Source organism: Dermochelys coriacea, chromosome 9 (assembly GCF_009764565.3).
Source record: "Dermochelys coriacea isolate rDerCor1 chromosome 9, rDerCor1.pri.v4, whole genome shotgun sequence".
In the NCBI taxonomy this organism is placed as follows: domain Eukaryota; kingdom Metazoa; phylum Chordata; order Testudines; family Dermochelyidae; genus Dermochelys; species Dermochelys coriacea.
In genome coordinates, this window is record NC_050076.1 from 87,591,504 (window position 1) to 87,617,652 (window position 26,149).

Below are 26,149 nucleotides of genomic sequence, written 5' to 3' on the forward strand. Positions count from 1 at the left end.
CTAAGAGTCACATCTGACTGCAGAGTTGGAGGGCAGGACCCTCTGGCTTCCCAGACCCTGCCTGGGCGGACTCGCTGTGGGGAAGTGTATGGAAGGGGGAGAGGATGCTGAATGCGCCAAGGTCAGACCCAGGAAGGTGGAAGCCATGTGAACTTTTTTCCCTGGAGACAGTCTGCTCACAGAGAGGAGACTTCACCAGAGTCCTGACTGGCTTCGTAGGGAGCAGTTCCAGAGCATTGCCCGGGGACTCTGTGACACTTGCGATCAAGTCTTTTAGCTGTCTGGTTGGAACCATTTATTTTTCATGACCTATAGGCAATTTTTAGTGCAAGTAGTGATGGAAATGTACTATAAATGTCAGAGGTTTTGAGCAGGCAATACATTATAAAACTTTATATACCCCTTGTACACATGCACAGCTCTGCTCTGTTGTAATGAAAAGACCTAGTTAACCTTAATTCTTCCATCTTTAGTCTTGCTAATGATTTTGTTTTTTTAACATCTCAGCATACTGTGTGTTCACCAGCTTCCCCAGTCAGACACAGATGCAGTAATATGCAGTACAAGGGAACACCTATAATTTTTATTTAGCTTTCTTATCTAGCCAACTACTTTGCAAAGGTTTAAGCTAAAGATGAAAAGAGACTTTACAGTATAGATAGTTGAACCATAAAGAGTTCAGTGGTTCAGATGAAAGTTTCGGAGACTTACCAGATATCTTGGATCTGTGAAATCCCATAAGAACAGTCTCTCTCATGACATTAACATAGATGGACTAAACTAGTTCTTGTGGTTTGTGATGATTCAAACAAATATTCCTTTGGTTTGGGTTTGCATCCTTGGATTATTGCTTTGAATTTCTGAATCACTGTAGGAGATGTGGATCTTTGGTTAAACTCTGACCATCATTGGGCCAAACCCTTGCTGGTGTAAGGAGTGATGCTGATTTACACCAGCTGGGAATCTCACCCATGAGATTTTGCCTGGTTTCGGGCCTAAACAATACAACATAGTGTGTGTGCACCTGAAATTAAAACTCATCTCAGACTTGCTTGAACCAGGTTTGCTGAAAGGTTCTGAAATCTGGTAAGAGCTTCAGGTTTGTAACAAAATCCAAAATTCTGGTTTCATTGTGAGAGTTTTGCACAAAGCCTACTCTCCACCTCTCCCTGCTTCAGGCGGGATGGCGGTGCCTCAAGAAGAGCCTTTCCTTTGTAATGCACTGCTTTGTGTAACTTCATGTGTACATGTGATGTTGCCCTCTATTGGCTGGCTCACAGGGAATACAAGCTATCTATTAATTGCTTCTTAAAGGCTTTCTCCATAATCTTAAGTGATAGAAGGCCCCAGTATTTGGAGCTGGAAAAACTAGTCCCAGCTACCCAAGAGTGTATGTGATGCAGGGTGTAATTATGTATATAGTCTGCAATATATTTACACTTCTGGTTCTGTCGAGTGTTGAACTGGTTTTCCCATCCCTAGCAGAGAAAAGGGCCAGGTGAATGGTCCAGTTGGCAATCCAAACCTGCCTGACTCAGCCATGCTGAATCAAACAAACCTGACCTTTTTGAGTATGAGCTGGTGCTGAGTAGAAGCAGGACGTAAGAATGTGTGTAATAAGAACTGGCAGTGGAGCATTGCCAGAGCAAGTGCACTTTCTTTTAAGTTTGTCTCTATCCAGTCCTTCCCCAACTCCTATCACGTGGCAGAGATCAGCAGGAGCAGCATGTCACAGTAAAGAGATATTCCCAGAGGCCTTTTCAAAAGCAGCTCTTTTCAGCTTCAAATAAAGCCTTACACCTGTGAATGTTTTAAAGTGTTTTTTTTTTTAAGTTAACTTTTTTTCTTATTTTCTGACACTTGTTATATTCAGAGGTTTGGGTTTTGCCTTTGTTTCCTGAATTTTTCCTTCTCAGTTTGTCTTTGCTCCCATCCTAGTGTGCTAAATAATGTAGAATTTTTCACAGGGGTCCCAAATGCAGCTTGTTAAACAAGCCAATTTAGCTCTTTGTGAGAGCCAAGTTAGTCCTTTTTCCTGTTCACACATAATATACAAAAATAGATTTTGCTTTATTAGTTTTTCAGAATTGTCTGAGGAACACTTTAGAGTCCCATGGGTTCATGAGCTGTTTGCATACCCTATATCTTTTTTTTTCCAGATTCATTCATTATACATTATTTGTGCTGTTTACTCACCAAAACTACATGATATTTTTTCTCCTCTATGGCCCTGATACCCAATTCAGAAAGGGTGCTTGTGGCATGTGGTTAACTTTAAGCACATGTTTAAGGCCCATTGAAGTAAAGTTACAGTTAAACATGTGCTTAAGTTCTTTCTTGAATTGTAGCCTACAGTTACGTAACCAGCCCTGCTTGGGTTAACAGCAGGGTTTGAATCTGGAACTGTGGACAGAGCACTGGACTTGGACTCAGGAGGCCCTGGTTCTATTCTATTCAGTGACTAATTCTCAGTCTGACAATTGGTCAGGCTCCGTTTGTTCTAGTGTCTGTTATACTAGAAATTGAAATTTCCAATCATTTTGGTTAGTTGTGATTGGACAAATAGGTCACATGATATTGTTTCTCTCCCTTGAATGGATAGCATTATTCTGCATCAGATTTCAGGCATGCAGAATTTACATTTATCCTCACCGAAATCCAGGTGCAGTGAGGAGGGGGAAGAAAAAGCTCCCTGTACGTCTGTATCCTTTGAGCAATTGTGCAGGTATAATCACCCAATTGCCCCACAGTGATATAACAGATAAATAGCGGTTTAAGGAATGACCTGAATGTCCAAGATCTTTTCAGAAATTAATACCAGGAGGTAATATTACATGAAAGGGGCAGGAAATGTTCCACGGTGTGCATGGTAACAAAGGACCTGTGAGCATTGCTTGTTAGAATTTTATTGATTTGTGCTGTGTAGCAGGAGGGACTGAACCAATGTACATGGAGCATACACAGGTGTCACATCATACAAACTGAAAAACAATCTACTTTCCCTACTGCTACTGTCCACCAGCTTCTAGAAGGATGCATCTCGCTGCTGCTTCACATCAGAGTGGTATGATTAGCCAATTCTGAAAATATGACCAGACATTTTAGTTTGAGTAGATCAAATGCTCAGTGCATTAGACCAAGCTCTCTAAGGTCAAGTTTGACCTACAAGCCGGAATTTTAGTTCATTTTGCACTCTTCGGAGAAAAGAAAGATAGGAGCACAGTAATTTGTTCCCTTTCTATTTTCTGAAGCATTTCCAACCTTTTTTCATGGGACTGTCTCTTTTGCTCCACTCCCAAATTCTCCCTTTCCTTAGTATCTGGAAAGGTATCAGAGCTACATAGCCTGTTGTTCAGTGTATGTTGCTGATCCCATTCTGTGTTTGGAATACCAATCTGCTGCGGCTCCCCGTTACAGGGCTTAGTCTTGTAGCTCAAGATATGGCACCCCCAAATTTTCAGCTCTAGAGGTCCCCTGTTTAATCCCTAGTGATGACCAAGGTGATAGTCAATATAGATGCATGCTGTTTCTCCAATAGCAAAATTGTGAAATAATCTAATTGTGTATCACATTCCCCATTGATTGTGTAAAGCGATGAAAGAGTAAAGTCTATAAAATATTAATTTTGCAAGACACAAAGGCCCTAAACTCTAGAAGAAAATCCATTGTCCTAGAAATGGTTGCTAGAGCAAATGAGTGGTTTTCAGCACAGATTTCTGAGCTTTAAAAGAAAGATATTCATGATATGAAATGAAAGCTTGGGGCTTATACATTTCTTAAAAGAAACCCAGGTCTTCAGGGTTTATATCTCTCCAATATAAAAGATTTTACTTGTCAATATTTGATGCTTTCAAAATCCTTTCAGCCAGCAGTGCTCACTAAGGAAATGACAAGATGTCAGGATGCACTAGTAGATATATTGCGTGTCCTAGATGCACATATTATGAGCAACATAAGGGATCTGGAGAGTTTGGGATACATTTTTAAATGATGTTGATTGGTAAACAATGATAGAACCCGCTACACTGGGAACAAAGGCAATGCTGTTGCTCTCCAAATTCCAGACCATAAGCACTTTAAGATCCTGGGCCATGTGATTGATATCTTCCTATATGGAGGAAAGAATCCTCCCCTGGAGATTATGGAGCAACTATGGAGTTTCTCCATACCTACTTCTGCAGTCCTCAAATGTAGTAGTTTCCCCAGTCCTCTTGTATCCTTTGGGAGGACGGGAGGATCTGTGTCGTAGAAATTCACCCCACTTTCCCATCTGCCCCTGAATGTAATAGGTGAACCATGACCCTTTAGTATAATATATATTTATTTCTTATGTTTTGTCTATACTTTTTAATTTGCAGCATAAGAACATAAGAACAGCCATACTGAGTCAGACCAAAGGTCCATCTAGCCCAGTATCCTGACTTCTGACAATGGCCAATGCCAGGTGCCCCAGAGGGAATGAACAGAACAGGTAATCATCAAGTGATCCATCCCCTGTTGCCCATTCCCAGTTTCTGGCAAACAGAGGCTAGGGATACCATCCCTGCCCATCGTGGCTAATAGCCATTGATGGACCTATCCTCCAAGAACTTTTAAAGTTCTTTTTTGAACACTGTTATAGTCTTGTCCTTCACAACATCCTCTGGCAAGGAGTTTCACAGGTTGACTGTGCATTGTGTGAAGAAACACTTCCTTTTGTTTGTTTTAAATCCGCTGCCTATTAATTTGGTGGCCCCTAGTTCTTGTGCTATGAGAAGAAGTAAATAACACTTGATTTACTTTCTCCACACCACTCATGATTTTACAGACCTCTTATTATATGCCCCCTTAGTTGTCTCTTTTCCAAACTGAAAATTACTATTAGTCTCACCTCATATGGAAGCTGTTCTATACCCCTAATAATTTTTGTTGCCCTTTTCTGAACCTTTTCCAATTCCAATAGATCTTTTTTGAGATGGGGCGACCACATCTGCACACAGTATTCAAGATGTGGATGTACCATGGATTTATATAGAGACACTATGATATTTTCTGTCTTATTATCTATCCCTTTCTTAATGATTCCCAACATTTTGTTTGCTTTTTTGATTGCTGCTGCACATTGAGTGGGTATTTTCAGAGAACTATCCACACTGACTCCAAGATCTCTTTCTTGAGTGGTAACACTAATTTAGACCCCATCATTTTATATGTATAGTTGGGATTATGTTTTCCAATGTGCATTACTTTGCATTTATCAACATTGAATTTCATCTTCCATTTTGTTACCCAATTTTGTGAGATACTTTTTTAGCTCTTTGTAGTCTGCTTGGGACTTAACTATCTTGAATAGTTTTGTATCATCTGCAAATTTTGCCACTTCACTGTTTATCCCTTTTTCCAGATCATTTATGAATATGTTGAATAGGACTGGTTCCAGTACAGACCACTGGGGGACACTACTATTTATCTTTATTCTGAAAATTGACCATTTACTCCGACGGTTTGTTTCCTATCTTTTAATCAGTTACCAATCCATTAGAGAACCTTCCCTCTTATCCCATGACAGCTTACTTTGCTTAAGAGCCTTTGGTAAGGGACCTTGTCAAAGGCTTTCTGAAAATCTAAGTACACTATATCCACTGGATCCCCTTTGTCCACATGCTTGTTGACTCCCTCGAAGAATTCTAGTAGATTGGTGAGGTGAAGTCAGGCTTGCTGGGATCACCTCTGGAGCCCTTTTTAAAAATTGGTGTCACATTAGCTATCCTTCAGTCATTTGGTACAGGAGCTGATTTAAATGATAGGTTACAATCTATAGTTAGTAGTTCTGCAATTTCACCTTTGAGTTCCTTCAGAACTCTTGGGTGAATACCATCTGGTCCTAGTGACTAATTTCTGTTCAGTTTATCAATTTATCCAAAACTTCCTCTAATGACCCCTCAATATGCAACAGTTCCTCAGATTTGTCACTTAAAAAGAATGGCTCAGGTTTGGGAATTTCCCTCACATCCTCAGCTGTGAAGTCCGATGCAAAGAATTCATTTAGTTTCTCTGCAATGGCCGTATCATCCGTGAGTTCTCCTTTAGTATCTCGATCGTCCAGTGGCCCCACTGATTGTTTAGCAGGCTTCCTGCTTCTGATGTACTTACATTTTTTTTTGCTATTACTTTTTGAGTCTTTGGCTAGCTGTTCTTCAAACTTTTTTGGCCTTCCTAATTATATCTTTACACTTCATTTGTCGGAGTTTATGTTCCTTTCTATTTTCCTCACTAGGATTTAATTTCCACTTTTTAAAGGATGGCTTTTTGTCTTCCACTGTTTCTTTTACTTTGTTGTTTAGCCAAGGTGGTACTTTTTTGGTTCTCTTACTATGTTTTTTAATTTGGGGTATACATTTAAGTTGAGCCTCTATTATGGTGTCTTTAAAAAGTTTTCATGCAGCTTGCAAGGATTTCACTTTTGGCACTGTACCCTTTAATTTCTTTTAAAGCTTAGAATCAGTTTTTTATCCTGTCCCCATTTTGTTGCAGATGAATTACAGGCACTTAGAAATTCATTCATACTTTTAGGTCTAGTACCATCACCTATGATTTCAAAGTGTTGCATGTATTTCATTTGCTTTGACTGTCTGAGAAAGCTTCCTCATAACGGCTGCCTTCTTAGAAGTGTACATTAAACGTATACTAAATAAAATACACACTGTTCTTGAGTGGGATTGGCTTCTGCTTAGATAAATTCACATTTCCTTCTGTGGAGAAACAGTCCTAAGATGTGCAGCATTTGATCGCAGTTGTAGCAGTCAGTGGTGAGTGCAGTTTTAAATTTCAATGCAAGGTCCAAGGGGGGGCATACTACAGTTGGGGGAGTGGTGGATTAACTATTAGCCAGTTGTAAACTCAAGGCAGGGAACAATAGAACAGAAGGCACTCGTGCCACATTACTATGGTTAATTCAGAACAAAATGGGGGAGAAGTAGATAAGAGAGAGGCTCATGCGACTTTAATCATCTTTGTCATGACAGAGGTTTATGTTTTCATCTCTACTGACTTTGGCAAAGCAATTTCTGTGTTGATCCAGTACCTGAACAACATTCAGCCTGGATATCTGAACATTTTCAGATCCCCAAATGTCAGAAAACAAATGTGACTCTAGTTGATAATCCCCTGGCCTTCTCAGTGATGCTTCATCCTTTGCAGTTCCTTTTCATGGGAGCAGTATTACAACCTGCTATGAAGGTTCATAACTTCGGGGTCACTACTGATCATGAACTGTCTTTTGATTACCATTTTATTTGCACCACAGAGAGCTCATTCATTCTTCTCTGAAATACCGCAAGGTATCAGGAGGATGCCATGTCATTACTTCATCCTTTTGTAATGTCTCAGCTGGATGGCAAGAATTCTAGGCTTCTGGACTGAACTTTTCATGTTACAACTCATCCAGAATTTTGCTGCTAGAATTTAAACAACAGTATATTATTGCACTAGTATTGAGATCTTCATATTGCTTCTGGCAATGCTTCAGATTCATTTAAAGATGTTTCTTGTTACACTTAAGTCTATCTCTGGCCATGCCCTTGCTATAGTATATCAGAGAACTGGCTTCCATAGGCTCCTAGATGGTCATTGTGCTGTGCCTGAGGTTTAGATGGAGGCTCTAACTTCCTACGGTAAAAGTAGTGACTTTTGTGGGCTAGATTTTCTTTTTCTTTTTCTTTTAAAATGCTGTGAATGGAGAATGTGGACTCCATATTCCGGTAGGAGGCCATAAGTAGGTACACTCACAGGAGGCAAATTGGCTGTGTTTTGATATCTCACAGCCTTTTTGTGACCAGAAGTTCAAAGCTGTAGATAATACTTATTCCTCCAAATGGTTGGTTTCAACATACACTGTGTTTAGCACTCCTGAATTGCCATAATTTTCACTGTTATGGAGTCCATTTTATAAATAGCCTAATCTACTCAGTTAATGTTGAGTCAAGCTCTGCATCAGACTGAAGCAAGAAGCAGATACTTTTTTCTTTTAAAACCATAGGAAGGTGACAGCAAATGTTGAAAAAGAAGAAGATCTGGACAAATGTTCAAACTGCCCTATTACTAATCACCATAGTAGTTGAGTGCCTCACAATGTGTAATGTATTTATCCTCACAATGCCCCTGTGAGGGAGAGAGAAGTACTATTGTTCCCATTTCATGGATGGAGAACTGTGGCACAGAGAGACTAAGGCCCAAAGTCTCAAATATATTTAGATGCCTAACTCCCATTGGTTTAATTTATGAATGTGATTTCAATGGGAGTGAGGCACCTAAACTTGTTTGAGGATATGGGCCTAAATGACTAGTCCAGGATTGCACAGAAATCAGCAAAATAGGAAAGTGAACAAAGGTCTCCCATGAGCCAGACTATTGCCTTAATTGCTAGACCATCCTTCCACTCTGGCTTAGCTTTCAGTAGAAATGAATGAGGAAACAGGAAAAGAAATACAACCTCTTGTGGAAGCTTTTTTGTATGGGGGCATTTCAAGCTTCTGTATCTCTCTTGCATTCATACACACATGCTGGTATATTTATACTTTTTTACTTCCCTATATAAATGCTTAGCTGTGTAATTTTCAAGATTCACTTGCTTCATACTTTTTAAAAGAAAATTTTACAGTACCAAACCAAACCTTGCTGCTCACTGTACCTCTTTCCTAAGCAGTCTCCAGCTACAGAAAAAGTCCAGGATCACATGCAAATATTTTCTCAAAGATAGAGGCTATTTTTCCCCAAACAATTAAGTGGCAACTAAAAACATTACTTCAGTATATAGTGATGCCCTAAGATCAGAGAGCTAGAAGGCAACACTTTAATATTAGAGTTGCTTGAACTATGTAGTAGTTGAATAGTTTCCACATGAAATTGGCAGCCTCTGAGTTATTTGCAAACTGTTTGCTTCGACTTTTCTCTAGCCTAATTTGTGGTGTGTGATTGGTCACCAGAGTCACACGGCATTCTGCTTTCTGACTGAACAAGTGGCATTTTTAAAACAGGAGAATAATGGACTTTCTGGTACAAATTCCCTGATAAGTAATTACTTATATGTGTACACCACCTAGCACAAGGAGGCACCAACATTTGGGGCGAGAAATGCTGCTGTGTTACTACTACTGCCACCACCACCAGTGCTGAAATTAACAGAAACTGACAGGTTACATAAAAACCCAGCAGTTATCCAAATGCAAATGGAAAACCAATAACTCACTCTCACAACTCATAGCAAACAGAGGACTGTTTTTGTTTGTGAAACATTCACTCATCAGGGTTTTTTCCCCAGACCAGCTCTACTTAACATGCTGTTAAATTTGTTATTGGGCTTATTTATGCTCTGCCATTTTCTTTGCGTGAATGTCAAATAATAGACACATAATGAACAATATTCCTAGTTTAAAGTATAATATGTCACGTGATAAATTCCTGTGATCACAAAAGTTTCCCGTATGAAGTGCCCATCTTAGTTATAATGTCCACAATGGCATTGGAGGTATAGGTGTAGGACTTTCTTTCCTTCTTTCTTATAAAATTTATACTGCATTTTCAATGCCATCTTCGTAAGCAAAAAACACTGCCCATGTAGCAATATTCCTTTTTTTAATGTAGCTGTTTAATGAAATGAATAAAAATCTCTTCTATTGTTCTGTCAAAAAGTAATTAATGTGCTAACTATATTTCCTGCTGTGATCAACCAATTTGATAATTTAAATCTAAATGTGCCATAATCTGAACACCGGAAAGATTAGAAAAAGTCACAAGGAAAAACCCCACATTTACATTTGATAGATGCCCTTTGAGATCTTTTCCCAACGTAGTGTTGGCTCTCTCTGCAAAAAACAAAAACAAATATCTCTAGAATAATGTAAAAAAAGAGTAATGCTGCATTAATTAAGCCACAAAACACAACAGGGTGTGTTTTAATGGGCCATTAAGCCTAGGGTGCATTGTGAAGCACCAGGAGAAAGGACAAATTACTTAAATTACCCAAGAAAATATTAAATGATTCATTAATACCTGCCATGGAGGCTACCTGGAACAAATGCCATGTGAGGAGCAACGCTGGGTGATTCTCAAATGGGCTGATTTAGATAAGCACCTGAAAATGTGGATACTGATATTAACCCTTTTCAGACCACTTGGGCCTGCAAACTTTGGCCCTCATTTTGCAGTTGGATCAAAGCAAGGCATACCCTTGTACCTAAGCAGAGCCACACTGATTTCATCTGAACTCCATGCAGCTATGAGACTCTCCCTGCATGGATCCAATTGGAAGATCTAATGTCTAGGACTGTGAGAATGTGCTTTCTCCTCCATAGATTGTTCAGTCCTATCTCCTTCTGGTTGGGCTGAAATTTCTATGAGAACAGGCTTTCACAATATATTTTGGAAATTTACAGAATACTTTTTAGTATCAGTGCTATTATTTTACAAGAGACCGAGGTAGTGTTTTGCTGAAACATGGCCTATATTTCTATGTTTGGGTTGTTCACCTTGCTATTCAAAGACCTCACATAAAAAGCAGGAAGTGAAAGAAGTCTGGAAGGCAGGTGGAACTAGTCAAGGATCCAGCACCAGAGGCTGCGTCTGAAGTCCGAATCCAGTGTTTCAGGTGCAATAACAATAAGCTGTGAGAAGATGGTTAACCCCCTCTCCACCTCACCTCCCCATCTCTTAGTTTCCTTTCCCTATCGCCCCTTCCCTTACTCCCTTCCCATTGAAGTGAAAGAAGCAAAACTCCCAAGTTGCTGGTGAGGAACAGGCCCAGCCCCACTATATAAGCTTCTAACTGGACTAGAACTGTCCCTTGTCTGGGGACCTTAAGTGGCATTTTGCACTTTCTTGGTGTAGGAGAGCATGCCTTATGCCCTCATTATATCTATCAATGGTTGTGCACAGCCTGTAACAGGTACATCTGCAGTGCACAAAATCAGCTGTGTCTTCACTAATGAAATCCTTTATTTTGCAAGGAGATTGAGAGGTAGCCCTTCTTAATGATGCGTATGAATGAGGATGGCCTAGTGTGATTTTTTTAAGTACATCTGTAAATTGGTGGGAAAATAAACAGTCTGAACCACAGCAATGTCTTCCTTTCTGAACTAAGGAAGCAAGTGTATTAGAATTGTATAAGAGCTGTAAGAGCACAGAGCAGTGTCATCAGGTTCTCACCAGCGTCTTATTTTCAAGTAACTGCTAAGCCCTCCAAGACTGATGAATGGCTGCTTTTGATGACTTTGATGGAATGAGGTACTGCAGGACACTTTTCTTCTTCAGCAAACATGAAGTCAGTCTCCACTGGCAGCTCAGCAGAGTAAATGATTAACCTCGTGGCTCAGACTTAAATGATCAAATATTCATCAGCACTCGTTTTGTTCCTTTGCCCTCCTTCGCAAATGCAAATGAATGAAGGTTTGGAACCATCTTGGCTACTACATGTAATGTGTGTGTCTTTTTTTTAAACTCGTTGTATCAAGTCATTAGGAAATAAGTACAGCAATAAAATCTGTGGGGCAGTTTTTGACACGATGTCAGGCAACAGCTCCAAAGAGTGTTAGTTTAATGAGAAGGTCCCTGGGCTTCTACATTTTTGCATAAAGTGGCCGCTTAACTCTCCCATCTCTGAGAGCCTGAAAGAGCCTTGCACTGCCATGAAATTGAGCAGGATTGATCAGGAGGTCCCCTAATTCACAGCATCCCTGTACAGGTATGCTAGAGATCTTGGCAGAGGCTTTAAAGCTTCTCCCACTCTGTGAAAGATTAAGGATAACACCAGCTTCAAGGAGAATCCACCCCATTGCATATGTTAGTATAATTTATCCCTCCCTGCACTGGCACATTAATCCAAACCTATTTCAGTTTCTGTAGGGAGTGAAAATTTTTATTTCAGTTCACAGATCCAGGATATATTTAGGAAAGTCTACTGGCCCTGAAAGTATTTGAATGATTCAATGAAGATTTTTGTGATTCTTCTTAGCATATGCGCAACGTGCCTCAGGTGGCACGTGACCAAGATTCATCACCAAATTTGGTCCATTGGTTGGATCATTACATTCCCGGCCCAGGATGTGAATGCTGATCCATGCCCCCCTAATGTAGATTCCGGCATGGGTGTAATCTATTACATTAAACTTTTGGCTGTATTATGGAAACTTTAAATTCTCGGGAACTACTGAGATTAATCTCTTTGCCTGTCCTCTAGTTCCTTATGCCAGTAAAGCCTAAGAGGCTTTTTGGGTCCCAGGCAGCTGCTGACATAAGTAGTTCTTAATTGCAGGTTTTAGAGAAGCTACAATGGCTCAATGATTTCATAGATTTTAAGGCCAGAAGGGACCATTGTGATCATCTAGTCTCATCTCCTGTATAACACAGGCCATAGAATTTCACTCAGAGATTCTGCATCTAGGAATCACTGTGTGAAATTCTGTTAAGTTAAGTGGATTAAACATCAAATGTAGAATTAAAAAGATAATCAAGTCTGATATTTTCTTTTTGGCAGTGGTCCAAGACTTAATACAGTGCAGCACTGAGGCATCTGATATCCATGTTTTTCCCCCCAGAATAGGAGCCATCTGTAGTATCAGTTGGCAATTATTGATTTTTTTTAAAGTATCTACCGTAATATGAAGATATAACCAGATTTATTAATGTTAGGTTATCAACAATTCTATAGTTCATTGTAAGGTATAACATCATTGTGGGGAAAGTTCATGACCCCAACAGTAGCTTTGGCAATCTCACGGCTATGACACTTGCATCCCTTAGATGAAGGGGAACATGTACGCTTTTCCTGCTTATAGCCCATGTAGATAGGTGTATATTTGAGGTCTATGTTGCATCTCTGAGCTTATGGTCAGATACTAATGTAAAACTGTCTGATAGGCAGGATGACTGTGTGCAGCCCACGTTATCAAAGATGATATTTGATTCAAGATCCTCCTTCTCCATAGGCAATATCGTGTCAGATGACTGAGCTGAGATCACATCCCAGGATCATTGCTGTGCTTCTCTCGCATGTGGTTTGCTTTGTAAAATGCCAGATGCCATCAGTTTCCCTGATTCTTTTCTTTTCAGATTTCAGATATAAAGCAATACCCTGAGCACAGCTGCTTGTGGGAGGGTGTGTTGTTAATCTGTTCAGCATTTAAGAGATGGCACCAACATTATATTAGGAGAGTCACCTTAATGAGATACAAGTAGCTCTCCATGTGCTGAAGACAGCCACTGACATGCTGAATTCAAGCAAAGATGAAGTTAATAGCAATACAACTTAAAGTGTAGTATTTGCCTTTCCTGCAATTGATTGAGCAGATGTTTGCTGTTCCTCTTGACTTAACACAGGTGATTTATGGCCAATAGAAAAAAAGTGGCTAGTAAAATTGAATGAAGTAGATTCCCTGAGAAAGTAAAAGATCTGACAGGTTTGCTCTTGGGTATCCTTCTGTGACTAGGTAGCTAGCTAGCTAGCTGCAAAGCTATGCATGAAGAGAAAGGGGAGGTTTAAAGTGGAAATCAAACTCCCTGGTCTGTGGAGACTTGAGAACAATCATTAGTCCATGAGATTTAAGAAAGTTCTGGGAACTTTTTGTGTATCTATCCATGGTAGCACAACAGCTGGAGAATATAGTCAATTATTTAAAGGCAGCATGCGTCTAACCCACAGCCTCTTGTGGTGAATTCCTAATGAAACTTGTCACAGAGGAAAATACACTGATGATCTGGTGCCCCTAAAGGCCTGAGTGCGAGGTGGTGGGGGAAGGCTTCTTCACAGCAAACCTTTTCTTTTTGTCACTCAGAAAGGTTGGCAGTCTCATTCTGAATTGGGAGCAACAAATACCTGCAGAGGAGAAGAAATCTTTAGGGTATGGTAAATTTTCCTAGCGTGTAAAAGTGTGAAGTGTCATTCATTACTTACATGAAGAGTGCTTTGTGTTTAATTCAGTGGTAAAGCTAAAGCAAAATGTATCTCCATTGACTCTATTCCTACACCCATCTCTAAGGAAAACTAGAGAATTCAAGTCAAATAGGCAAAGAGTTTTGGGTATTTCTGACCTGGGGAACTTCTTGAAGTACTTAATATAGGGAAAATAAAGAACACTTTGGAATGGGGAGTAACGAGGGGCCCATCTGTACCCCAGTTACAGCTGTATCAGGGGACATGGTTGTCCTCGAACATGGTTAAGCCATCGTTCAACTTTGCAGTGGATGGGAAGGTTGAAAGAGTGTTAGACAAAACCATGTTTTAACAATGTTTGTTTTATACTGAGTTCCGCTGACATGGTTATTTCTATAGCATAGATGGGCCTTGTGAAATATATATGATGCCATATGTCATGATGCATTTACAGCAACAGTATCAATATTGTGTTCATGATGGAACAGCAGAATGTTTATTTGAATAATTATTGATTCTAGTGGAAAAAAGGGTTATGAATTAACAGGCTGAAACAGAAAAGAAGATTTGAAGAAAGTGGGTTTTTTGAGCAGTGTAAGAAATAGTCCAAGGCTAATGGCAAAGGAGAGGATGAGGGAAGCCCGTGAATCAGAAGGGGTGAGACTGGAAAATGGAGAGGTCAATGAATAAAATGATCAGGTAAGATGGAGAGGCAGTAAAAGGAAATGAGAGGGCAAAAAGACACTTGGGTAGGTAGAAAGCAAATACAGAACTAGAGGGTGATTAGCGAGTAGGTCCAGGACAGGAGACTGTCATAAAGAAGGATATAGAGCTGGATAAAATAGCATCTAGGATACAATAGCAAAGGATACAAGAGCATATTGAGTTGGGAAGAGGCAGCAAAAGGGCTGAGCAGTTGAAAACATAGTATCTAAACCAGTGGACTGCTAAAAGAGGTGGTGAAATATTAAAGGAAGATTCAAGAGAAAGATTAGAATGGAAACATACTGGTGAAATTAATGAATGAGGCAAGAAAAATAAAACAGCAGGAAAATGCAACACAATAGCAAGACAGACCCATAACAGGGAAAACTCGATTGTGTCAATCGAGGTTGGTGGGGTCCAGAACAAGGAGAGAGATTTAATATGCTTTTCAGAATCTTTACTCGGGCATGAGAAGCCATTGCAGAAGTTGCTAGCACTAAAATTCTAGCTCTAGAGCAGGAGGCACTGAACAATTTACAGAAACAACCTAAACATCATATTCTTGTGTCTTCTAGCTCCCCGGCTTAACCCGTAACTCACTATCTCTGCCTGTCATGAAGTTTCCCCTGTATGAGGAACCTGTGTGTCAGGAGGGAGCCAGGCAAAGCACAATGAGGAAATTCTCCAATAAGGATAGAAATGGACTCTGGACATACATAGTTTTAATACTTTGTACTTGTATAATGTTGATCCAAGTGTCTCACTGAAGTTAATGAATTTAGCTTCATCACAGTATTGGAGCTAAGAGGCACAGAAAAATGAAGGTGATTCAAGCTAATGTTTCAAATAGTAGCCATTGATTTGGGGTGTCTGAATTCTGGAGTACCCTATCTGAGGTGCCTAGAGCCTGATTTCTGAAGTTCTCAGCACCTGCACCTAAGTCGATGAAAGATGAAGCTACTGAATACAATTGAAAATCAGGCCAAAAGTGTCCCATGCCAGGCACCCCAACCTGAGGAACCCAAAACAGATGGGCATATTTTAAACTGGCTGTTAGTGGCTTGCCCATGAAATCCATCTGAATTTGGGTGTAAGTGACATCCCCATAGAGAGCCTGCACCCTACTTTATTGACTCTCAGTCCTAGACTTAGTCACAAGATCATCCTTCTGCTCTTAAATAACGACTTCTTAATGAGTACAGTAAACTACACCTCACTAAAACAGCATGACCCAAGAATCGGAGAAGAAACAGCAGAGGAAGTGAAAAACATCATTAAAACTAAAGATATTACAAGTATACAGCTGGCTTGTGGGGCTATATCAACTGCCTCAGGGGCCTGATCCAAAGGCCATGGGAACAAAGCCCACTGTCTTCAGAGAGCTTTGCTCAGACTTCAGAATCTATATGCAGTCTTGTTTCCTATCAGTGGAAGTGTGATGTTTTATCGTTTGCTTCTCTCAAGGAAAAATGAGCAGCATTTTTGCACTAACGCTCTCTAAAATTGTCCAGAAGAAGTAGAATTACAATTTTCCCTCTAAAGCTCCAGCAGGCTAACCTTGGAGGCCAGGAGAAAATAGTTTAACATAAACTTGGAGTGTAAGTAAATACGGTTTGTGTACTATTATCGGGGGGGGGGAAGGGGAAAGAGATTTATATGCTAAGATAACGAGTCAGATGCTGTGGTCTCGGTTTGTTCCCCCACCCTGCCCCCTTAGACCATTCAACACGGGTTTCAGAAAATGTTAAAAATGATGAATGAGGCATAAATATAGGATTTTTTTTTATTTTATTTTTTACTGCAAGCCATAGGCAGTAAACACATTAAGCTTACAACTGTTCAGTCTAATCATGGACATTATGCAGGCATATAGAAACGGGTGTTGACTGCCACAAGTATCAAAAGCTATTGATTAGCTGTTACGTGGACCCTTATAAAACAATCACTATTAAGTATGATGAAAAAAGCATACCACTTTTTGCATACAAAAGCATACAAGTAGCACGCTAACTTTTTTGCTCAGACTATTGCTGAAACCCAGGTAGATCATTTGTATTTCATCATCACATTCTGAATGCTGGACAAATGTAAGGTTCCAACATTACTTCATCGCAAAGGGGGTATTTTATTATCTTCTGGCAAAAAATTCAAATGCCTCCTGCAAGAAATCATTATTAATTTTTGCAAGCTGTGCTCCCTGTAAAACCGGTGATGTTTTTCAATCTCCATAACATCAAAGAGCAGTAATCTGTTTTTCAATATTGGGTCAAGTTGCTCTCACCTAATCTCTTATATTTTTTGCTTAGGAATTGTAAGAAGAACTATTCCTATAAATGAGATATTTATGAAAGGAAAATTAGTAGTTTACCATTATTGACACCAGTGAGAATGTGAAAACAGGTTTTTGAAAGCACTTCAATAGTTTTACCCCTTCCTAGATGGTTGGAAAGGTATAAAATACAGAATATCTAGCTTTATGTTGTATAATATTATAAGAAAAAGACAATGGATTATTTAATCTTGTGTTCTGCCATAGCCATTCTGTATGTGGAGTGATCTATATTTGGCCTCTGTTTTAATAAAGCCATGGGCCTTTCCTCCTTTGTAATAACTTAGGCAAAGGGAGGTGAGTGAGAATGTGCATTTTTATGGGAAAAATAAAACATGGGCACAAAGAAACACCATTTATGGCTCACAAAAAAGGACTCATTCCCATATACAGCTGGAGTGTATAGGAAAGCCTTATTCATTAACATACTTTATGAGAGAGCATCCAGATTTCTTCCCCATAATACAGTGGCAAAATTGCTATTTTTTTAAATAAAAAGCTGAGCTGTCTTCTAGACCCAGGAGCTAGGAATCACTTTTTTTCTAAACCCTTTACTCAAAAAAGAGAAATTGGCTTTCCTAGTGGTCTGCAGAGAGAAACACCTTGAGAACCAAGCATGAGGGGACTGTGATGTTGGGTGAAGAGGTGGTCCAGGAGGTGGGGGGTTATTTATTTCTTGTGAGAGGTCTGTAGAACAAAAGAGCTGAAGAACCATTCTTTTGAAAAGAGATGCAGTGTATAGTCATAAAAAACAATGTGTTTTCTTTAGTACATTAATTATAGTCTGTAGAATGTCTGGGCCAGTTCTTCGGTTGGAATTAATCTGTATAAATCCACTGAAGTTAGTGGAGCATAGCAATTCACATCATCTAACCCTCTGAATGTTGTTTCAACAACTAACAGGTCATATCTTGAGGGGAATCTACTTCTTTTATTATATTTTTGTTTGAATTTGTATGTAGTGTTAGTTCTAGGCATGAATGGGGAATTTTACATATTGGTTTCCAACATAGCCCTTTCAAAGAGCAAGCTTTTTAACAATTAAGTGATTTGCAAAATGTAAACTCTGGGTCCAGTCCTTGCAATAATGACATCTTGGTGATCTGTAAGAGCTGAGTTAAGGGAAAGCCCACAAAAGCTTATGCTCTAATAAATTTGTTAGTCTCTAACGTGCCACAAGTACTCCTGTTCTTTTTAAGGGAAAATTAGTAATTCATTATCATTGACACCAGTGAGAATGTGAAAACAGTAAATTTAAGCAAAGTTTCTCCCAAAGCAACATGGAAACAAATCCATAATGTATTCAAGATTGATTACATGTACACTCAAATCTCAATTTGTAGAGGGCCAAAGCTTAGACTGAAACCAGAAATCAAACCCAGGTCTCACATGTGGTAGTAAAAATTACTAACAGTTAACACTATGCAAGCTCCAGAGCTTGAAGGGTAGAGGGATGGAAGTACCTGCTCCTTCTTCAGGGAAAAAGAGGAAAAGGCCCTCTGACTAGTTTCATTTACACGAATTTAATGTTGCTTACCCATAGTCACACATAGTGTGTTTTTTTGCTTTAGATAAACTTTGTCTATATTCTGACTGTATAAATGATACCAGGCTGTTGCTGTAAATGTACTCATGTAAGGGCATAGACATTGTTCAAGACATGCCCTAGAGTAAGTGAATCACCCTGACTTTATAGATAGTGGACTCTGGTTTGGGAGTGGGGTTCAGGTCCACCCAAGATGTCTATTTTAGTAGCTGAGACTCTTCCTAGCAGTCATGTTTTGATCAGGGTTCCCTAGTTGAAGAATCTGAATTGTGGATGGAGTGGTTCTACTGTACTGGATTAGATTAGACCAGACTTAGTGAAGGTATAGAGCTGAACTCACAGCAAGGTCTGAGTAGACCAGTAGTACTTTTGTAGGGCTGATTTTATAGTGAGGACTGACCAAACCTGCTGCAGCAGAGCTGATGTCACAGAACTGGAGCAGGTAGCTGCATAATGAAGTAGGATCTGGTGGTGCAGACTTCTCTCAGCTTGAGCAGGTGGATAGAGAGTGCTCCACGATGCCTTTGACTACTGCTGACTCTAACTGAACTTGTAAGTGGGGTTTTAGGTAGGTGAGTGGGGATTATTCTGGTGACTAAGAGTTCTGCACCTCAACAAACCAGATAATCAATACATGGAGCTGTGGTGTTGGCCATACTCCAGATACTCCGAGTTTTGCTAATTTTATTCCATGAAACTATATACAGTGTTATTGTGCTTCCTGAGTTGGTTTTCCCCCCCCCCCCCCCCAGACAGAAGGTATTTGTGATTCAGTATTGCCAAGGACTCCTCAGTACGTGCCAGGGGGAAGAACAACCTGTGAAGGTGATCTGGGATGTTATATTTTAATTTCCCCGAGCTAGAAGTAGGAGTGTTGCTCTGGATGGGGCTCCAGCCATCCTTCTATTTATTTTAGTACAGGGCCCCTAGGCAGACTGAAACCAGCTGTTATTGCTGCCACTGACACCTGGAAGAAGAGTTACAAATGAAAGTTTAAACAGAACTCGCTCACCCCTCTGCCCTAGAGAAGTGCACATAGTAATGTGCCATTGCAGTTCCAGTTTTCCCTGAGTATTTCTAGGCTGAATATTTTGCAGAGGCAAAAGTGAGGAAGTTAACATTTTCTGGATGCTCCATATTATTTTTTAAACATTTACCCAAAATCTGCACTGACTCGGCACCTCAAATAAAGAGCCCTCTTGGGTCACAGCACTGAAGGATGCATATAAGTTAGTAAAGTACCCACAAAATCTTGTTATGGAGTTTAAACATCATCTATTTTAGAGTTTGGATTTAGTAATCAAAAGGTAATCCCAAGATAACACTAGACTAGTTCAAGCAGTCTTCCCAGGTTTGACTATTCCTAGGGTTCCCTTTCTAGACCCTAACTCAGCTGATTTTCCTATCTGCCTTTTATTCACCATGGAGTATAATGAGCTACATCTGCTCCAAAGAATGGGCAGCGATTAATCTGTAGCCTCTGCTGTGTTCATACTCTTGCTAACAAGAAGGGGCTACAGAAGAATCCTAGCAACTTCTTCCAATGCTGTTCAGTTCTTACTTTCTCTCTTTAGTGCTCTGTGCCAATCTTTTCCCAGACTACCAGCAACAGTGTAGTTGTTATATACAGTCACGTCTGGCTATATTATACCTATGTATCCTTACAAACAATATACTACATTTATATGGGAAACTTGCCATTAATGATGCACTTAAAGAAATCTAGAGAAATGCAAAGAAGAAATTAAAGAAGCAAATAAATGGTGGATAGAATATGATTTAATGTTTTTATTCTTTCAGTATAGTGTATTTATAAAAACAATTTCACAAATCAATGCTTGGTCACAGAACCCTATTTTCTCCCTTTATTTTTTGGTGGGGCAATGCTACTTATAATCTTCCTGGTGCAATTCTGTATTAAAGGGTTTAGCCATCACAGCTGTAGAAAGGTAACTCAAACGAGAAGGCTAGATAAGCAAAGCAATAGTGGCATAGAGTTTATTTGCTCCTGCAGTAGTAGAAGCATGCCTGGTTCATTGAAAGAAGTGAGTGAGGTACAGAACGTTTCTGCTTAGCCTTCTGTTCCCATTTTCACTTCAGGTGGATTAGCTGGAACTGCATCAGACTTGGCTGAGTCTCTATCAGTTTGGAGCAGTTTTTAACATCCTCTGTTCTGTTAAGATATGATTTTCTTTTGAATCTAAATTCCAAAGGGAGTGGTCGTGGCACCAGAGCTGATGAACGGAGGGAAAGGAAAGAAGTTTGGATCAATTTTCTAATTTTAGCTTAGATGTGGGAGGAGAAAATCAATTCTCTTATTATCTCTTAAAAACACTCAAGCTGCAGATACAACAATAACATAACTACTTGTCCTCTTAAAGCATGGCAGCTGTTATGAATTTGGGATGCTTTGTAATGCACTCAGTAGTCAGAGTTCTTTAGGAGGAGGAACTTAATTAGCTATACAAATATTTGACTTAGTCTGGGTCATCTCAGGTTCTGAAAGTTTCTGATACACAGTGGGTATGCTCACAGGAATTGACTACAATCGCAAAGGGGCAAATATAACCCTGTCCTCACAGGTAACCATTATATATAATATCTGTGACAGATTGCACAGCAGTTAAAGCACCAGTGGCAGTTGTTCCTCAAAGATTGGTTGAAGTCTGATGTTGCTGTTGTGGTGAAGACTAAGAATATTTTCTTTTACCCAAAACTGTTTCTGAGAGGTCCCCAGCAACAGAGCTATTTTGCATGTTGGACAAACTGAAAGATCTGAGCTGCCTCTTGGAGAAAATAATTTTCTCCCCATTAGGAATTTTCAGAGATGTGCTAGAGGGTGGTGTTGGAAACTGGTTCATCTTACCTGAAGTCTGTCTCATGCAGCGCACTCTAACTGGGCTCACCTCTGTTTATCATGTATATGTGGCTATTGTGAGTGTTAATGAGATTGAGACAACAGTGGGTACTCATCTCTGATCCATAAGGTGCAGTTACTCATTGTCTGAGACTTGGTTCTGCAGCAGGGTGGCCCAGCTGGTTACGCAAGATGGCTCATGTGAGATGTCATTGGAAAGGTTATGATTTATTGAATGTTATTATCCATTTTGTATGCCTGTATTTGACGTTAAGAATATTGACTATGTATCTGTATTTCAACTATGCTACTTTGGGTGATGTCCACTGCTAACACTTGCTGTGCAACAATGGAAAAGCCAGACAGGGCGGATGGCCCATCAGCGAGGACAATGGACTGTGAAAAGCTTGGCCTTCCTGTGGACGCTCCATACTGCCAATAACTCTTGGATGCTGTGATCCTACAGAGTCAAGTGGTCTTGTCGCCTGATACTAAAACATTACCTGGGACTTCTTATAACTTTCCACTGTAAGGAAAGGGGGTGGGAGGACACGTTTGGGAAACAAAGGATTCCCACCTTAGGTAAATCCTATTTAAGGGTGGGGAAGAAGGCAAACAGGACTCCTCCTCTCTATGGCCTGTCTGCCCAAGAAGAAAGACTGCAAAAGGGAACACAAAGTCCTCAATGGGCTTGCTTTTAAACTGAAAGCCATTGGTTAGTGGCATGACATATTTTGTGATGGCATCTGTGATGTGGTGGTCCATATTCTTTATGAACATATGCTTATTATATGAATATGACAAACTGAGATATATTTTACGCAAGATGGCTCATGTGAGATGTCATTGGAAAGGTTATGATTTACTGAATGTTATTATCCAATTTGTATGCCTGTATTTGACGTTAAGAATATTGACTATGTATCTGTATTTCAACTATGCTACTTTGGGTGATGTCCACTGCTAACACTTGCTGTGCAACAATGGAAAAGCCAGACAGGGCGGATGGCCCATCAGCGAGGACAATGGACTGTGAAAAGCTTGGCCTTCCTGTGGACGCTCCATACTGCCAATAACTCTTGGATGCTGTGATCCTACAGAGTCAAGTGGTCTTGTCGCCTGATACTAAAACATTACCTGGGACTTCTTATAACTTTCCACTGTAAGGAAAGGGGGTGGGAGGACACGTTTGGGAAACAAAGGATTCCCACCTTAGGTAAATCCTATTTAAGGGTGGGGAAGAAGGCAAACAGGACTCCTCCTCTCTATGGCCTGTCTGCCCAAGAAGAAAGACTGCAAAAGGGAACACAAGGGGGGAGTCCAGACTGAGACAGGGTTCCAGACTGAAAAGGAATATAACTGGAACTCTGAACCACAGAAACTTTGCAAACTGCCTGCAACAATATCTAGGGTGAGAAATATTATTTGTAACCTATTTCTTTAATGAAACTAGCTTAGTTTGCGTGTTTGATTTAATTGCTTAGTAATCTGTTTTGTTCTGCTTGTTACCCCTTTTACCACTTAAAATCTGCCTTTTATAGTTAATAAAGTTTTGTTTATTATTAAACCCAGTTTCTGTAACTTCTAACATGGGAGGAGGAGGGGGGCAAGAAGTGTGCACACCTCTCTCCACACTGAGGGAGGGGGCGAATTTCATAATATATCTTCGGGTCTGCACTCCAAGGGAGGTGGACATCTGAGTGCTGGAGCAAATCCCTGAAGCTGAGTCTTCCCAGAGCTGATCTGCAGCTGGGTTTTGCCCTGTCTGTGTGTGTTAGAGGAGGTTTTAAGAGCCTGGCTCAGTAAGACAGGTTAAAGGGGGTCCATGCTGGCAGAACAGGTAGACTCGGTGGTATCTCAGTATATTAGGTGGCTTCCCAAGGGGTCCAACCTTCACAGGATCCTCGTTGTGGACTCCTGCCTTGGTCTGACAGACTAATTTTACTTGCCCCTAGGGCAGGCTCTCGGGCTTATTTATAGGAACACAGGACATCCCGTTGCAATGAGTTCCAATGAGTCTAACTGCTTGTTGTCTGAAAAAGTTTTCCTTTTTATCATATTTTATTCACCACCTTTCAATTTCAGTGAATGTCTCCTTGTTTTGACATTGAGATTGGGAACATAGAAGCCATCAACATATCGATTTTGTCATTATTTTAAGTTCTTTATTTGTCTTTTACAAATACTAAACTTGTTCACTGTCTCTTTCCTGAATTAAACAATTCCATTCTTTTTGAGCTGTCTTCCTATGATTAGTTTTCCAGCCACCTGTTTCTTGGGCTTTTTGTGAGGGGTGATTTGAGGGATAGTCAGATGAGGAAGGTTTTTTATTTTACTGAGCCATTTTTTTTTTGGTTGCAGAGGGCATCTTCAGGATTTCATCCATTGTTTATATATTTAATATTAGATAAGCACTGAGAGCTTTTAGGACAGATGGTTTGGGGGAAAAAAATTGATGAAATAATAAAGTCCAATGTGCTAAATCTTTTTCATGTGAATAGTCCCATTGATTTCAATGGGATTATCTTTGTCAGGACTACACACACAAGTGGAAAGAAAAAAAGAATAGGAGTACTTGTGGCACCTTGGAGACTAACATTGATTTGAGCATAAGCTTTCATGGGCTACAGCTCACTTCATTGGACGCATAGAATGGAACATATAGTAAGAAGATATATACACACATACCGAGAAGTATGGAGTAAGAGGCTAATTAATTAAAATGAGCTATTATCAGCAGGAGAAAAAATACTTTTGTAGTGATAATAAAGATGGCCCATTTAGACAGTTCACTAGAAGGTGTGAGGATACCTACCATGGTGAAATAGATTCAATATGTATAATGACCCAGCCACTCCCAGTCTCTATTCAAACCCAAGTTAATGGTATCTAATTTGCATATTAATTCAAGCTCAGCAGTTTCTCATTGGAGTCTGTTTTTGAAGCTTTTCTGTTGCAAAATTGCCACCTTTAAGTCTGTTTTTTGGAGGCTCAGGCCCTAATATTAGAATTTTCAAGGCTGACCATGGCTAACGGTGTACATGTATGGAAATATTTAAAAAGTTTTGTGTGTATGAAAATATTTGAGAAAATGTGTGTATTTCTTTCAAAAAACTATTTTAAAGTTATTTTTATGATAAAGTCAAGCATATGAAAGTTAGGAAATGCCAGATTTATGGCTGACCCTTAATTCTCCCCCTTGTGCCTATTACTTTTTGCATAGGACTCCTGCCTCATTTAGTGTGCTGACTGTGTACTGAATGAAGTCCTTGGGGGGGGGGGGAAATAGTACATGATTGTGTAATTAAAGATTGTCCTTTTTGCAGATGATACAGAATTAAGTTTTACGTGCGCAACCATAGATCTTGAAGTGCTTGAAGTGCTTGAATCTGCATCCTAAATAACTTTAACCTAATGTAGTTTTTAAATGTAATTTCCTAGTGTTTTTTAAAGGAAAAAGGTATAAAAAAAATTCTATTATGTGCAGTTGTTGGCTGTTATCATAATGTAGACCTGGGTTGCTCTAGCTATAGGAAAACTAGGCAGCAGAATATCTTATAATGGAAGAGGGGAGGCCAAATAAATATAGGGATTACTATCAGCTTGTACTATAAATATTAGACAAACTGTGTTTACTTGGGCACAGAACTTAGAGCTTTTTGAAAGCTATACAACAGGGGAAACTAACTTTCTCAATTTTTCAATTGCCACTATTTCTTGTGGACATTTACTGAGAGCTAATGAGATAATTAGTGCAGAAAATCTAGCTTCTATGTTTCAATACTATTGAACGTATTCATCCTCTCTTAGGCAAGCTATGCTATCACCATTTCTTTGATACCCTCAATTCTAAGAAACTCATTTCTTTAATTCATTGTATTTAAATTTGCTTATGTCCATGAACAAAATATCACTTTTTGAACAAAATGTTGTTCATGCTCCTACTGTGTCACTGATAATTGTTATTAATGGAATTCACATTATTCTCCCTGGTAGACCTGTCAAACCGAAGAATGAAAGTCTAAGGAAGGAGAATTAATAACTCCATTGCAATGCATCATATAGATAAGCCAGTAATTGCAAGGTCAGATGGGCATACATAGATAGATTGTTAACTGGTTATGCTATAATGAAAGCAGAGACCTTTTACATATGTTTATGAATAATGTTTCTCATAAAAACACTAGATTGAATGTCTCTTGTGAACCAGAAATGATCAATAATAAGGGTAATGAAATATTAAACAGAAAACAGAGAATCCATATGAGAAGTAAATTTGAAGACCTTATAGCTATCGCCTACTCATTTCTTATTTCAGCAGGGAGATAAATAAAATATTCTGTCTTTCTCCTTTTACCATATTTGCTACAATAATAAAAAATATTATCTTTTCTTTTACCTAGGATTAACTGAATAAATTGAGCTTCAATTTATTTTTTTGAAAAATGGGATTTAAAAACTACATATATAGTAGGTTTCTTTTAAGGAGCCACTATATAATTATATCCTTGTGTTATAAAGAGCTACAGAAATTAGATTTGTTGGTTTCCTAGCAACTAACGGGCTCAAGGTTTTAAAGCTGAAGATCAAAACTCATATAACCAGCTTAGAAGTACACACAGATATGTATTAGTAAAAACAGCTTCTGAAATCATTTCAACCTAGACTGACGTATGCAATACCTAGATGGTTTAGAAAAATTTCCCAGCTCTGTAGCTCAACATCAGTTCATATGGGCAATGTATATTCACATTGGGAATAACTAGCATTTTCCTTCTATTGGTCCAGTGGTTTTCAACCTATTTACCA

At 39.4% G+C, this 26,149-nt stretch overlaps 1 protein-coding gene across 9 annotated transcripts in view; it reads left to right on the forward strand.

Annotated features, from left to right (window-relative positions):
* LOC119861038 overlaps positions 1-26,149 on the forward strand; it is a 362,455-nt gene that overhangs the window by 112,981 nt on the left and 223,325 nt on the right. Inside the window, exon 7 of one of the 9 annotated variants that reach the window (XM_043492103.1) lies at positions 15,184-22,585. The exons of the other annotated variants lie outside the window; for them this stretch is intronic. Within the exon in view, the coding sequence (XP_043348038.1) occupies positions 15,184-15,375 (192 nt within the window). The 3' untranslated portion in view covers positions 15,376-22,585. Of the gene's footprint in view, positions 1-15,183; positions 22,586-26,149 lie in introns of those variants that run through there. 9 annotated transcript variants of the gene reach the window in all.